We start from the raw sequence: 16814 nt of genomic DNA on the forward strand, positions 1-16814 counted from the left end.
GAGCCAAACTCACCTTCTCTTTGTATTCAGCCTCATATCTTGCACAAGGTTGTTGGGTAATATCTGGGCCATTGAACTTGGATATTCTTAGAAGAAGCTGACGCTGCGCATATACCAGGAGTGGTGTCACTTGCTCTGTGAATCTCTCACTGGAGAGCGGTAGAAATACATTAAAAAGCAGACGTTAAAATGCATTTTTTTAAATGAAAGCTTATCACTCTTAATTGTCCTTACGGCAATACTTACTGTGAAATTGTATTGAATTGGATAGCAAGTGATACCAGTGTTTCCCATTTTTCCACTTGATATAAAAGTTCCAGAGATTTCAACACAAAGTTATGGATCCATTTCAAATCAACCACATTTACATCATCTAAAATATGCTCAAAATCAAGGCTAGAACCACCATTATCATTTTTAATATTTCCGTAGCAGCTTGGAACGCTGAACTCCCCTTTTTCTTCAATAACCTGCAAGTAGCATATGGGGAAAAAATGTATGTATTTTCAGATTTTACCTCACATTTTTTTTTCTGAAAACTGAATGTGATAGAAAATATAACAGAAAAAGAACTGAAGATTAAAAAATTTAAATGTTTTTATTATGCAAATCAAAGCTTGAGCATTGCTATTTAACAGAACTTTCTATGATGATGGAAATGTACTATGTCTGTGTTGCTTGATATAGTAGCCACCAAGCATGTGTGGATACTGGAGCTATTGAAATATGACCATTGCAACTGGATTTTTAATTTCATTTAATTTTAATTAATTTAAACTTAACTTTAAATAGCCACATATGGCTAGTCATTACCATATTAGGACAGACTGAGGTCCACACTTACTGGTCCACAGTCACTACCTATGTAAGTAAGGATATTAAACAAATAAGATAAAGTTTTGAAGAATAGGTTTTAGTATATACAAATTATTAAGTTTCCATAATACATTGGTTACATTCATCAGTTTGTGGCATAATAGTCCAATTCCCTGATGCAAAGGTCAAACCTATAGAGGAGGAAATCTTCTGGAAAACCCTGGTTTTGCCTAAGTTAGAGGTACTATGTAACTAATGTATTCATTTCCCAGGAGTCCCTGATGCATTTGTGTATATCCTTAGAAATTCTTAAGGCAAACAAAACCCCTTAGATCCACCTATAAGCCAGGTTGCAGCCAAGAAATAGTTGGTAACTTAAGACCAGCCCCTCTTAAGCTGGTTTTACTATTAAGGGTAATCCACGCATAGGGAAGGGAAGGTACCAACAGAAGTAGAGGACAAACACCTCTAACAAGATTCATGGTCCTTGAGGTTGGAAGAGACCTAGGGAGTCATTTGGCTGTGCAATGTAATATGAATGCCTCAAGTCAGTCTTGTGTAGCTGTGAATAACAGGTGTGCCATAAGTGACTTCTGTGAATTTGCCTCCTTAGCACAGTCACTGGCACATGAGACATACTCAATACAGGGTAGTTTCCATTTTATTGATGTTAGGAGCTCCATCCCTCTACCCACTGATTCTACAATAAGACTTTCAGCAGCACAGAGCTGCATAAGGGGTTATCTCCATTTCTTTGACCTCAGGGTTCCAGGTGGAGGCACTCTTGGCCTTTACTCAATCCTCTTGGTCAGTGTAGAAGAAATCAAGCCTGCCTCACTCAACTCTTCCCAGGTGACTGCTCTGTCAGAGCCTGCCTGCCTATAAGATGACATGTTCTTTCTTCAGACATGGGTAAATATCCTGGGTCCAACTGAAATAACTTTCCTGAGCCATCCCTGAGGAAGAGGGATATCTGCTATCACTTATTCATGCCTATGCCTACATGGTAAGTTTACCTCTGGGTTGAAGGATAGGGACCCTCTGTGGTTACTATACCTTCCAATATAGCTTTCATCAACAACAAAGCTGATATTTTATCTCCAACCATCAAGAGAGAAGGAAAAAAGTATTACCTATTTACTTCCTAATTTTGGCAACATTACCCAACAATTTTGAGAAATAAACAGCACTGGCATTTGGGGATGAAAATAACATATGGAAAGTGAAGTTTCTGGCATGGTCAAGACCAGTCTTTATGTTCTGAAGATTAAGTATGGGTCATGTGTAATTAAAAAAAAAAAACTTTTTATTAAAGAAAATTTCTAACTCTTACAAAAGCAGAGAAAATAATATAGTGAGGCCCTATGTACCCACAACCAGCTTCAACCAATTATCGACTTTTGGGACTTACTTGGTTTCATCTGTACATATACCTACTTCCCCCAGTATTTTGAATTACATCCCCAAAATTATATTAATTGATCTATAAATACTTCATCACGTGTCTCTAAAAAGACAAGAATTATTTTTACAGAAACATAACCACAATAATATAATCCCACCTAACAGAAGAAATTAGCAAAAAATCCTTCAAAACATTATTGAATAATCAGTGTTCACATTTCCTTTATACCTTATAAATTTCTGAGTGCATTAGTTTGAAATGGGATCAAACTAAGGTCCAAACATTGCAATTATTTATGTCTCTTAAGTCTTTTTTAATCTATAGGTTTCATCTCCTCTTTTTTTACTTCAATTTTTTGTTGAAGAAACCAGGTTGTTTGTCTTGTAAGTTTCCATAGTTGGAATTTCTATAGATGCATGCCCATAGTTTCATTCTAAATGTTTCTCTGTCCCCTGGATCTTCTGTAAATTGTTGGTTAGACTTAAATGCTTGCTCTGCTTCCAGTTTGATTTTTTTCCAACAAGTATACTTCACTGGTGCTGTTCATCCCCCCATTGATTCATAAAGAATTGCAAAATCCTGATTTTCTAATTTCAACATTCTTTCTTCATTAACCTGAAAATTCTATAAAGAAAAATTTCTCTTCCTTGACTGTTAACTATTTGGCTATCCTCAAGTATAGTTCACATAGAAAAGGTAATCAGCTTTTTTTTCCCCCCACCAAGGAGTCCTATTTCTTTTAGTGGGAAATGATTTTTAAAGAACACATCTGGGGGCTAAGAGTTGTCATTTCTTTTTTGAGTCCTTTGAATTGCTTTGACACCTTTGTAAAATATTGACCATATGTATGAGTCTATTTTAAGATTCTCTATTCCATTGATATGTTTCTCTTTATGCCAATATCATACTCTTCTAATTACTACAGCATTAATAAACCTAGAAATCAGGTAGGGAGTTCTCCAAATTTGTTTTTTTTTTTAAAGATTTTCTTGGCCATTCACATTTCTTTGCATTTGCTTGTAAGTTTTAAAATGAACCATCAATTTACACTGAAAAAAAATGTCTGTTAGAATTTTCATTAGAATTTCACTGAATCAATAGAACAAATTGGAAATAAATGATATCTTAGCAATATTAAGTCTTTTGATTCATAAACATGCTATATCTCCATGTCTATTTAGATCTTCTTTAATTTTTTTCTGCAATGCATTATAATTTTCAGTGCAAAAATCTGGCATAGATTTCCTTAGATATAGTCCTAGAAATTTGATATTATGAATGGTACTTTTAAATTTTCATTTCCCAGTTGTTTTCTGTTGGTACAAAGAAATTTAATTTACTTTTTATATTGACTTTATGTGCTATTTTGTTTATTAGTTCTACTCGTTGCTTTATAGAGTTCTAAATAGTTAGAATTTTCTATGTAAAAACTCATAGTATTCCCTTCCCATCCACATGTCTTTTGTATCTGCCTTATTGCACTTGTCAGGATCTCTGGCATGATATTGAGCAAAAGTGTTATGAGCAGACATCCTTGCTTTGTTACCAATCTTAGAAGGAAGCTCACAATATATCATCATTAAGTATGATGTTAACAGTAGATACTACTTTTTATCAGGTATTCCTAGTTTGCTGAGAGTCTTTAACATCAATGACATCGTTTTTCTTTTGCTTCCAATTGTATTAGTCTCTTTTTATTCTTTTAATAATCTCTTCCAGAGTTAACTACTTCTGTTTGTAGCTGATGAAATGTATAATGATCCACTTCACATTTGGTACTCTATGAATATGGTCTTTTCCTTTACTTCAACTTAGAATTAAAACTTGTAATTCTTGTTGTTGTTTTTTAATATACCAGTCCCAGAAGTAGTTTCCCTGTAGAAGTTATCTGGAGACAGTCTTATGCTTTCTATTTGTGGTCTACAACCAGGCTCTATCTTCTCCAGAACACTATAAAACAGATTAGTTTAAATACATATTAAAGCAAGAGGTATTCTCTCAAATAAGTTTAAATGTATTTTATTTTTAGGCAACCTACATGATATGGTTTTTTCTTTGAAAAAAAAGAAATGACTCCACTCCAAATAAATCAACATTAAAATAAATGAAGAGATCATGATGACATCACCCAATTGTCGAAGTCCTGGTGTTGTGTGAATGTGTGAAAAGCAGCAGCCAGTTAATGATGACGGGTGATAGATCTAAAGTAATTGCCATTCTGTTAATATTTTTTCATTTATAAACCATCCTCAAAGAAAGTCATATCTTGGGTCACACCATCCTCACGGCAGTTCACCATCTGGATTCATGTTTTCACCAATAAAGAACTGGTAGTTTTGAATTCACAAAGATGTGCTTGATTTGTCTGCAGCCTCTGTTTTAAAAGGTTTACCCTTTCTGGTCCCTGTTCCTTAAGTTTGCCTTAGACTGATTTCCTATAATCTACGATGTACTTCTTGTAGGCTTCATTTGTGAAGCTTGTTTTCTGTAAGTAATGGTTCCCGACAATATCAACATCAATGATTACAATGCTTTCAGCACCTTCGCCTTGGTGGCGTTCTGCGAAGTACATTTCCATCAATGGTACCTTCTGTCCTATTATTTTCTCCTTCACCTCCAGGCGCAGCTCATTTGCAACCTCCTAAATCTTGTAGATGTCAGAGAACATCTCATCATGGCTGGTGAGGTCCAGGTACATAATCATGATGGTAGCCAGAGAAAGAGAACAGCAGCCCTGGCTTAGCAGGAATCCAGTGCAGCTAGAGCAGCACTCAAGGGGAGGGAGAGCAGGTGGAAAAAGCAATATCAAATTTTGTAAATGCTTTGCTGTCTCTATTTCAATGGTCATATAATTTGTCTCTTTTATCCTGTTAATATGGTGAATTACCTTGATTGATCTTTGTTTTTTTTAAGATTTTTATTTTTTTTATTTGAGACAGCTCACATGAACAGGGGGAGGAGCAGATGGGGAGGGAAAAGATGAGGGAAAGAATCTCAAGCAAACTACACACTGTGTGTGGAGCCCAACATCATGCTTGATCTCACCACCCTGAGATCACGACCTGAGACAAAACCAAAGGTTGGACGCTTAACCAACTGAGCCACCCAGGCACTGCCTGATTGATCTTTAAATGTTACCCTTACATTTCTGGGATAAACCCACTTGATTATCATTTGTATAATTGTAGATATTATAGACCTCATTTGCATATTTCCTATATTGCTGGGATTTATCTAATATTTCATTAAGGCGTTTTGTGTCTATGTTCATCAGGGATATTTGTTCATACTTTTGTTTTTGACATATTTGTCAGGGTTGAGCTGGCTTCGCTTCTAAAAAATGTTTGTATATGATTTATTATTTTGTCCTTATATGTTTGCTCAAATTCTGCAGGGAAATATTCTGGGTCTGAAGTTTTCTTTATCTCAAAGTTCCTAATTATAAATTCATTTTCTTAAATATATTTAGGACAATTCATTTTTTCTATTGCTTCTTGTGTCAGATTTAAGCTGTGCTTTGTGATAAACATGTCTGCGTCATTTAAAGTTATCAAATTCATTAGTAAAAATTAATCATAATATTCTCTTATTTTTCTTTTAATATCTACAGGATCCGTAGTTATATCTCTCTTTCATCACTGTCAGTTATTTATGCTATTCTTTCTTTTGTTCTTCATCAGTATTCCTAGGATTCTGCCGATTTTAATAATCTTTTCAAATGATTAACTTTATTAATTTTGTTTTGTTTTATATCTAAATTATTTCTGCTCTTATTCTTTCATTTATTTTCTTTGTTCTTTTTACTTACTTTGGATTCAATTTGTTCTTTTTTGAGCTCGTATAGGTGGACACTTAGATAACTGATGTTGTATCTTTCTTCTTTTCTATTAAACATTTAAAACTATTAAGTTCCTCTACGCACTGGTTTATTTGCATTCCACAAATGTTGATATGTTGTCATCAGTTTGAAATATTTTAAAATTTCTCTTGTGTTTTCTTCTTTGATCCATGGATTATTTAGAACTATATTGTTTAACTTCCAGATATTTGGAGATTTTTCTGCCTAATTTTTATTCATAAATTTTATCTGTGAATTTGTTTATTAAATTTATAAGGTAGGTGTCACAGAACATACCCTTCAAGATTTCAGTCTTTTAAATTTTATTATGACTTATTTTTTGACCCTGCATATGATCCATCTTGGTGAGCACACCATATGCACTTGTGCTGTTTCTAACCCTCTTACGTGCACTGCACTTCAATTCTGACACTAACTACCTATCCAGAATTAAGGTCAGACTCCAAGAGTTTAAAGACTTAGTCCTCCACAAGACTGCCCTTACTTCAGACATCAGCCATAAATCTCAGGTCACCTGCACTTCTGACTGAACAGCTATAAATTTAGGGGTTTCCATAACCCCCTCAGATTCAATAATTGGCTGGCATTCACTTAAAACACTATACTTAGGATAACAGTTTTATTATAAAGGATACAACTCAGGGACAGCCAAATGAAAGAGGTACAGAGTCTGGAATGATCCTGGATAAGGGGGTTCCATGCCCTCTCCCCATGGAGTCAAACCACAACCACCACCCAACACATCAATGCTTTCACCATTCTGGAAACTCTTCATGCTTTGGGTGTCCAGAGTATAATTTGAATCTCTCTTATTAGGAGCATACACATTTATGATTAGTATGTCTTCCTGATTAATTGAGCCTCTTCTCAATATGAAAAGTCTCTATCTGTCAAAATACTCCCTGATTTAAAGGTTATTTTACCTAATATTAATAAAGTCTCACCAGTTTTTTTATGCTTCCTGTATTCATGGTATATCCCTTTCCACTGATTTATTTTCAGTCGGTTTCTTTATATTCAGAATACTTCTCACATGGCCAAATATTACACGTCTTTCTTTCTATCCAACAATCTCTTCCTTTTGATTAGGGTGTTTAAGCCACTTATATTTAATATAGTAATTGATATGATTTGAGTAGATTTATTATTTGCTATTTGCTTTCTCTTTTGTTGATATGTTTCTGTTCCTCTGTTTCTTTTTTTCTGCCTTCTTTAATGCATTGACCACTATTTAGTTTCCACTTCACTGCAATGGCTTTTTAGCTATATCTCTTTTTTGGTATTACTCTAAAGATTATTAAATGCATCCTTAACTTACCACATTCTACTTAGAGTTAATAGTGTACCATTTTATATATACATAAGGCATAAAAAACTTATTACTCTGTCTTTTGTGCTACTGTATTTTCACATATTTTATATCTGGAAATGTTATAAATTCCATGACTCAATGTGCTTATGAGTTTATTAATTTTTAACGTGTTTAGGTTATATCATGTTTGCAGTTTTTCAATTTTATTTTCATATTTTAAACCATAGTGTGGTAGATTTTAAATGGCTGCAAAGTCTACCAGATCTGGAATAACAGAACAAGGACAGATAAAGCAGTGAAGTAAAGAGTGACTGACAAGCAATACGATCTCTCTTCGGGTCTGCTTCTCTGTCAAAAAAACTGCCACAAGAATTAAATGCATTAGAGTTAGTTTATACAGAAGCTGGAGCTCAGTGAATGTTACCTTCTGTTTCCTTTAAAAAGTTGAATTTTCAGGCTAAGATATTTACAATTAACATCAATGTGAGCTGCGTATTGTGAACCAAATAATAATAATGAACCAAATGAAATATAGACAAACCAAGTAAGAACTGAAGGAAAATATTAATTTCTATTTATCCCAAGGTGCATGGTAAAAAGTATTTATTAATTGGATGCAGTAAAAATAATTACCCAAATGCCCTTACCTTAATAGAATTGATATTTTGTAGTTGTATTAACATGTCAATAAGTAATTCTGCTCCCAAATAGAATGGCAAAACACAGGTACAGAGGAATCCATCCTGGCTAATAGGAAATGTTTTATACATATCCACGGCTTGTTTAAGAAGTATCTGCAGCTCCTGAGTAAAATTCCAAAGGGCCCGACAGCAGTTCTGAAGCAGAGTCCAATAGCCACCACGATGAGCAAGAACCTAAGACAAACACAACTTTCAGAAGAACCCCAAAGTTTCAAAAGTTAGAGATCTCCGAACAACTTCATCTTTCTGCAAAAATTATGTCAATAATAAAAAATAACTAATACCATTTATTATGTGCCACTTATATCATTATCTCAGTTAATTCTAACAATAGCTCCTATGAAATAAGTGTGCACTAGTATTCTACTTAATTTACAGATAAGGAAACACAGGCATGGAGCTAACTTGCCCAGGGTCATGATCTACTGAGTGGTTAGCTAAGATTTGCACACCAGCAGCCTGACTCCAATATTTCCATTGTTCTAGGTTCTGGGAATGTGGCAATGAGCAAGGGTAACCAGGTCTGCCCTCATGCTGCTTCAATTTATTAGGAAAGACTGACACTAGATAAGTAGACAAACGAAAATATAGTTTCAGGGAATAGTAAGTATTGTAAAGAAAAATAATGCAGAAATGGGTGAGAATCTGACAAGCATGAGAGAATATTCCCTTTTAGATGGGGGTGGTCAGGAAAAAGTCCTCTCTGAGGAGGTGACATGAGCAGAGACTTGAATGTTGAGTTGAACAAGTCATGTGAAGGTGGGGGAGAGAGTGTTGGGAGGAGGACAGCATTTGAAACTGAGGGAACAGCAACTGCAAAGGATGGAGGATGAACTTGATGGACGAGAAAGGAACAACCTCAGTGCTTTCAAGATCACACAGAGGTTGGGGTGCCTGGGTGGCTCAGTTGGTTAAACGTCTGCCTTTGCCTCAGGCCATGATCCCTGGGGCCTGGGATCAAGCCCCATGTTGGGCTCCTTGCTCAGTGGGGAACCTGCTTCTCCCCTACCTGCCACCCCCCCTGCTTGTGCTTGCTCTCCCCCTCTCTCTCTCTGTCAAATAAATAAATAAAATCTTAAAAAAAAAAAAAAAAGGCTCGCACAGAGGAGAGTGGACTGAATGAGAGCAAGATGAACTGAGTTCCAAGAAGCGAGCAGGATCCAGACCTTCCAGGGCCCTGAAGCTGGTGGAAAGGATAGATGTAGCGCTCATGGTCAAGGGTCACATTTTTTAGGAAATCACCCTGTCCACAGAGAAAATGGGAACTCAAGTGTTCTAGAAAGGATAGATTGCCTCTCAACTCTTGAGAGGTTTGAAGTATATGCCATTCCTGCAATGAGAAAAAGGAAACTAATTTCTTTGTAGCTAATGATTCTAAGTTTAATAATGTATCATATAATGTTTAAGGAACAAAAAAAGAGAACAGCATTTGAGAGACACAATTGGCTTGTAGAAGCAGGGGGTCAGGGGCCAGGAGCAGGACTTTCCTGTGGCTCAGAAAGAGTGTTCCCTGTGCTAGAGGGAATAAAGGGGTCTATGTACTCCAGGCAGGAGCAAGACTCCAGAGAGGAAACACTGGTGTCACCACCATAGAAGGCAATGTCCCAAATGTGGCAAGAAAGTGGCAGAGGGGTGTCTGAATATTCACAGAGATTGTGTAGACCAGGACAAAGGCCACCTCAGCTCCTCACCAATGGATGACTGATGACTAAAGCAAGTTACCCCTTTCCCTGACAACCTCACAATGTGTAAATCTTCAGCACTATGGCAGGCAAACCTCAAAAATGACTGATGTGAAACAAAGCCAATTTAGTTTCAAGGTTGAAACTAAAATTATGGATAGTAAGTAAATAAATACATCTTACATGCCCAAACTAATGGCCTGAGATTTATGTCTATTAATTTAGCAAATTAGAAGGACCACCTTACCATTGCTCTCCTGCAATATAAAAAGATTTTCATAAAATGATCCAATAGACCCAAATTTGCTGCTCGATCCTTTTCTTTAGCACTAAGACCTGACTGAGAGTCTGAGTCATAAACTGTTTGTGTCTTGGATACATTTTCATCACTCATTCTGGAATTAATAAATGTGGAAAATTCTTCAGCATCTACAGTACAAAAATAAAGTATACCATTATTGAAGACAGAAAGTTCCAGAAGACATAGGTGACAATCATCAAATGAGTAATTAAGATAAGAAACACTACATAAATTTGGAGGAAGGACGGGATTATTATGGACACAATGAACCAAGGAAAGTTTCTAGAGAAGGAGGCATCTAGATTAGGTGTTAAAAAGTGAACATGGGTTAGCTATGCAGAAAGACTATGGAGAACATCATTCTGGGCAAGGGTGATGGCCAAAGGAACAATGCAGAGGCAGGAATGTTATGTTTTCTGAGGGACCAATCACAGAATCCCACTTAATTTCCTAATCTCCCCCTAAATAGTCCATTCCCAGGACACATACGCTAGAAGGTGAGTAGCATTGCCTGGAGTTAGGCAGTGCAGCAACCATGCCCATTCACTATCCTGTTGGTGTGGTATTAAAAACACAGATTTTTCCTACCACAAACCTTCTCTTAGAACTTTGCATTTAATAATAAGTCTCAATAGCACAGTATTCTATTGGTGATTCCATGAGAGGTCTTAGGCAGCTAGTTAAAAAAAAACAAACAAACAAACTCAAGAAGATATAAATTATTATCTACATACAAAACCTGGACTCTGTGTCTAGGGAATTTAATTTCAAATACTTCAGTATTCATAGAATAACATGAAGGCACCAGTTAAATCTAATCTACACCCTAGAAGAAATCAGAAAGCATGGCAAGTACCTCAAATATGAATGAACACTCCTGGGCCAGTTACCCAGCATATGAAGTATCCTGATCAGCAATAAGTTACATAGCACTTAAAACACCATTACTAAAAATCTATGTAAAAGGGTTTGTAATAGCATGAAGATATTAGAAATAAATATTTGTGAAATGAGTGGTATTCAAGATAGGTGAGTGCTTAGGAGTAGTGTCGTCATTTGTAGCACCCAGATTGAGAGCCCTATTCATTGCATTTCTACACCTTTCAGAGTGAGTCTCCTGTCACCTGAGCAGATGACAATATTGGCTGGTGCTGCCATTCAAATGAATATTATTGCATTCACCTTGGAGTAAGCTTCCATGGAAGGTGTTAGTTGGAGATCCTAAGGCAAGAGTAGACTCCCCTGAGTACAAAATCGGTACTATTAAACAGCTATATGACTGTTTTCATGCCGATTGCATTAGTATGTGTGGTGGAATTTGTTCTGAAACTTACTTCCGTTAAAATATAACACCTATCTTGACAACAGGAGGCTATCAATATTTTAAAAAGAACATTAGGGGTGCCTGGGTGGCTTAGTCGGTTAAGTGTCTGACTCTTGATTTCAGTCTAGGTCATGATCTCAAGGTTGTGAGATCGAGGCCCATGTCGGGCTCCACACTGGGCATGGAGTTGCTTAAGATTCTCTCTTCCTCTCCCTCTGCCCCTCCCTACCACTCTCTCCCTTTCTAAAAAATATAAATAAATAAATAGATAGATAAATAAATAAATAAATAAATAAATAAAAACATTATATTTGGCAAATAGCCAAACTGGTTTAGGTTAGAACACAACATATATATTTCCAAATACATATCATAAAAATACAGAAAATTTTTAAAAACTGAGAAAATAAGAATCTCCTACAAAATACCACAACTCAATTAAATTCCTGGATCATTGGAAAATGCTATGCGTACCTCTGTGTGTCTGTGGAGTGTGTGTGTGTGTGTGTGTGTGTGTATGTTCACGTGTGTTGCATCAGTGAATAAAAATATAGAGGCAATTTGATAGTGTATATATCATAATGTTTTATTTTACCTGATGGTAAATTGGCCTTTCTCTTTTTAGCTGTATGAAGGAAATCAAGTATCACTTTATAGTTTTCTAGAGTCAGTTTCGCTGTTGGTAATACTGCTCCTGAATTATATAGTGAGAACATATTAGGATCACATGATCGGAAACTGCAGGGGGGAAAATATCATTAAAAAAACAATATAAACAAAATTGAATTGAATCTGTCAAATACAATCTACTTGAATTTTTAAAATATTTGTGAGTTATTGCTTCCAAATTTTGGCACTTAACCAAAGCCAAACAATTTCCCATTAAATTTAAAAATTATACAATGTAACTTTGCTCTTAGGAATTTTAACATCAATATCTATTTCCCTGAAAGGGCCCTTGAAAATGGGAATGACGATCTATACTGATTCTAAGGGCTTTGAAACAATAATTTATGTCAATTTAACCTGATTCAAACACAACAAAATGAAGATGCCTACTATATAAAGCAATGTGTTCACAATCAATGTTATTTCTTTTATAAAATAAGGTCTAAGCAGTAAATAATCCTCCACCAAAAATAAATAAATAAATAAATGCAAAAATACATACATACATAAATACTGAGTATGTTTTAACGGTTTTAGTAAAATTGAATTTAGCACCAAGTTACCCTGATACAAATTTGGTCATTGTCTAATTGCTGTGCTATGAAGTAATCACATCTGAATGGTCATGTATGATTGGAATTTCAAAGAATTCTTCTCAGTGTCCAGAGGAAAGTTGGGAAGCCCATCTGATCTGAACCATTCTCCTCTCATGGCCTCATGAATGGGTTACTTGGCCAAAAGCCTTCCCTGTTGGTCAGGCAATCTAACTACTTGTTAAATGTAAATCTGATCTAGCCTACTTAGGAAAGGGAACTATCGAGATGTTTTAATGAAGATTCAATCTGGTAATGATTTTAACCAAAATTCTAAAGAAACAGAAACTGGGGCCAAGTTCACCATGGGTTTCACCTGCATATTTTATCATTGGATTATTGAAATAAATACCTTTTTAATTCATATGGCTGTCACAGTCTCTCCTTCCTCCAACCCATTTGATATGTTCTTGCCAGAGAAATTTTTTATCATTGCCCTGCTCAAAAACCTTTAATAATCCCCACCGTATATAAATTAAAGTTCAGATTTAGTAGTTAAGACCCTCCATCATCTGGTACTTGTCTATTTTTTAAATTTATTTCACACCATTCCTTTCCATTTACCCTAAATTCTGGTCACACCATTTGGGGTTTCCTACCTGGGCTCTGACTCATGTGCTTCCAACCACATCGAATACCTCTTTCCCCATCTGCACATTTCTATATCTTGCCTATCCATCAAGAACCAGGCCAAGTGGCCCCTCCCCACAAAATCTTTCCTGTGAGTTTCAGTCAGAGGAAAGCCTTTTTCCCAGGAACAAAGAAGACTTTGTGTGTATACTTCACCTTATACCATTATTTACAATTGTTCTTTAACACTTGTGATTCACCCTGCCAGACTCTAACTTATATGTCCTGCTCATCTTTTCAGGCCCACTGTGTCTACCTCGGTACCTTGTAACTAACAGGTGCTCCGTTGTGTTTTTTCTTAATGAAAGACTCTACTCACCTTTTTAATGATTACATAGTATTTCATATTATGTACTTATCTTCTATTTTATCTCCCATAACACTTTAGCCAAAGACACTCAAGAGCTCAAAAGTGTCTTCTGAATTAAATGATATAAAGTGTACACTGTATGAGAAAATATGATCTGTGTTTATAGAGGCTTAAAATATACCTCAAAATGAAACAGCTTTGTCTATACCTAATAGCTACAGTTATTACACAATTAATATTGAATTTCTCTTGAAATGACACTATCTCCTTTACAGAAAGCTATATTAATAAACATATTCAAGATACATGCAGATTAGTACTTCCTAAGTGCTTATATCCAGCATTCGTTTGGAAAGATTCTGAGACAAGAAATTGAGTAATATACCAATGATCAGTAAAGAGAGAAGCACTCTGTAAACCTCTTTAAGTTATTATCAACACTGGAGCCCTGAACATAACAAATAAAATCCATGCTCATGCTAAAAAAGTATCATTCACAGCTAATATTCTATACCTGACCACTGGATGTGAAGGGCCAAATTTCATCTTCACACGTTCCCCTAGCTTCGTTAAAAGCAGGTTGAAGTGTGCACTTGCCAGATAGAGGTTCATCTGGGCTCTCCAGGGCATCTCCTCAAGAAATATTTGATGGAACCTCTTCCTTTTCACAAAATTTAATATTATAGGATTCAAGTTGTCCACCAGGCATCGAAAGGCAAGTTTTCTAACATCAGTTCTCTTATTTCTGCCAAGGAGAAACAAATTTTGAAATTACACAAGCTTCCAGATATTTAATAAAGAAGAATGATTCCAATTTGTATAAAATACACCAAGAAGTCACTTGACTGCCCTTATGCAAATGTTTCTGGTTTATTTATCATTTCCTTAGTGCTAAGAATGTGAAATAGTGCCATAGAGAAGCCATGAGGACAGACAGTAAGGACAAAGACATTACGTATTGCCTTCCATTCTCTCTGATGTCTGTGTCTTAAGCTCCAACCAGACAGCTTTTCTTTTCCATAACCAAAAGATTAGACAACTGAATTATAACATAATGTTCACATTCATCCCCTAACTTCAATATTAAACAAGAAAATCATTTCTCTGTATTGTTACTTAAGAAAAAAAACAATGGAGCAAAATTTTTTCCAACATTAGTTACAGCAGAAATAAAACATCAATCAACTATAAATGAAATAACTTCATAAATCCATATTCAATATGCTCTGGATAAAACTAATATTTCAAAATTTAGCTAATAGTTCATTTTTTAAGTGTAGCATTTATTCAATTTGTTTAAAATTATTCCTATCAAAATCTCAAAGTCATCCAACTATTTTTATAGTTGCATAATTGTTTACATGGCATGATTTGATTTCTTCAAAGTACTTCTTTTTTTTTTTTAATGTCGACAGTGCTACTGCCCCATTGGTCTGCGCCATTCTATCTGATTTATATTGGAGAAAGGAAAAAAATCTCAATTGGTAAGTAAGAGTATCTTGCTCGCTTTAATAGATAACGTGTCTGAATCTGACATGACATACACACACATGAAAAAGAAAGGAAGGTGGATGGAAGGTCAAGTCTCCTCAAAAGGTCCAGAAGAGTTTGACAAGACTAGCCACGTCATCTCTGCACTGAAGGTAAGAGTGTCCAGGGAGAGCAGTGACAGAGGATAGCCTTCCTCCATGCATCTTGTCAAGGTAGTAACAGACTCCAGGGAGCTTGGAAGGGAGTGAGAGCCAGTCCGGAGGGTAGACAATGTTTCTTCTTTTACTACCTGAGTAGTTCTTAATGTGCAGCATACTCCATGAGCAGCTCTGTGTCTCTATGAGCCACAGATGTGAGTGGATCCAGTAGCCAGAGAGGAAGCTCAGGAGGGAGTCAGCATAAATAAATGCTCAGTGATACGGAACCATAAGAAGAAGATGGAAACCTGAATTAGGAAAATATTAAAGAATCCAGACACTATCATCTGTATATTCAAGCTTGAATAAATAAGTGAATATATTGACATTAATGGAAACAGGATTCTTACCATTATAAAAAAAATTACAATTAGGGAAAGAAAAAACACTGGAAAGTATCTTGTGGTATGGAACTGAAACTGGACGTGTCAGTATGACCTTACAGTTTTAGATAGATACATAGATCTGTTTAGGTGGACATAGATATTTCCTAGTTTTGTCTGTTGAAAAGGCCTAGAAGCAAAGATACAGCAGTAGCCTCCAGAACGTAGATTCTAAATACCACTTCCACTAAAAGGAATCAGCTGGTTCCAGGACTGGGACAGGGAAGGTACAAGATGAACACGTTGTGGTAAATAAGAAGCTCAAAAAAACGATGGGGACACGCCAAAAAGACCAAAGAGCTAGGCTGAAGGGCTCCTGATGGCCAAATCTGGAGCAATTTGAGACTCAAAATAAATAATAATGTTAATTTAATAAAGGATATCCACAAAAACAAACCTACCACAAATATAATTCTTAATGATAAAATGTTGAAAGCTTGAAAGCTTTTCCTCCAAAATGGGAATCAAACAAAGATACCCACTAGTATCATTTCTTTCAGCACTGAAATAGTGGGCTTAGCAAGAATAAAAAGCAAGAAAAAGGCAGTGGGGGAAAGGGAGTATAAGGATTGAAAATAAAGAAGTAAAACAGCTGTCAATCATAGACAATACAATTGTATATTTATAAAATCCAAAATGACCTACAGATAAGGTATTAGAATTAATCAGTGAATTTATTAAGCCCGTGGAAGACAAATATACAAAAAATAATTCTATTTTTACATACCAGCAATAAACAATTAAAAATAAAATTCTAAAAAGATATTTCTAGCAGCTTAAAAAATATCTAGGAAATAACCAAAGCAAAGATGTATAAGACTTACTCACAGAAAATAGAAATTATAAGGATAACTTTAAAGTATATAGAACTAAATGAGAATAAAAACACTACCATATACTAAAAATTATAAGGTACAGTTAAAATAGTGATAAGAAGGAAACATGTTAGCCTTCAGTGTTTTCTGATTCAGAACAATCCCAACCAAATTTCCAACAAGTTTTTTGTATTTTTAAATTACCAACAAAATTTCTATTTTTCTCCATGAATTACTTCTATATGTCTATTTAAGACTTCCCAATGTATAAGATCTTTTTGATTCTATCTTTTCAAAAATCAGTCTACTGTAATCAATTATAGTAA

General features: G+C 35.4%; 1 protein-coding gene and 1 pseudogene across 2 annotated transcripts in view; both read right to left on the reverse strand.

Moving 5' to 3' along the window:
* CFAP54 (cilia and flagella associated protein 54) overlaps nucleotides 1-16814 on the reverse strand; it is a 293191-nt gene that overhangs the window by 145867 nt on the left and 130510 nt on the right. For both annotated transcript variants that reach the window (XM_057316516.1, XM_044384508.3), the window contains exons 33-38: nucleotides 14117-14347; nucleotides 11996-12138; nucleotides 10023-10204; nucleotides 8040-8267; nucleotides 247-470; nucleotides 14-149 (exon numbers count right to left, since the gene is read on the reverse strand). In XM_057316516.1, the coding sequence (XP_057172499.1) occupies nucleotides 14-149; nucleotides 247-470; nucleotides 8040-8267; nucleotides 10023-10204; nucleotides 11996-12138; nucleotides 14117-14347 (1144 nt within the window). The remainder of the gene's footprint in view (nucleotides 1-13; nucleotides 150-246; nucleotides 471-8039; nucleotides 8268-10022; nucleotides 10205-11995; nucleotides 12139-14116; nucleotides 14348-16814) is intronic.
* On the reverse strand, nucleotides 4443-4925 carry LOC113255949 (translationally-controlled tumor protein-like; annotated as a pseudogene).

Source organism: Ursus arctos, unplaced genomic scaffold (assembly GCF_023065955.2).
Source record: "Ursus arctos isolate Adak ecotype North America unplaced genomic scaffold, UrsArc2.0 scaffold_21, whole genome shotgun sequence".
NCBI classification, from domain to species: Eukaryota; Metazoa; Chordata; class Mammalia; order Carnivora; family Ursidae; genus Ursus; species Ursus arctos.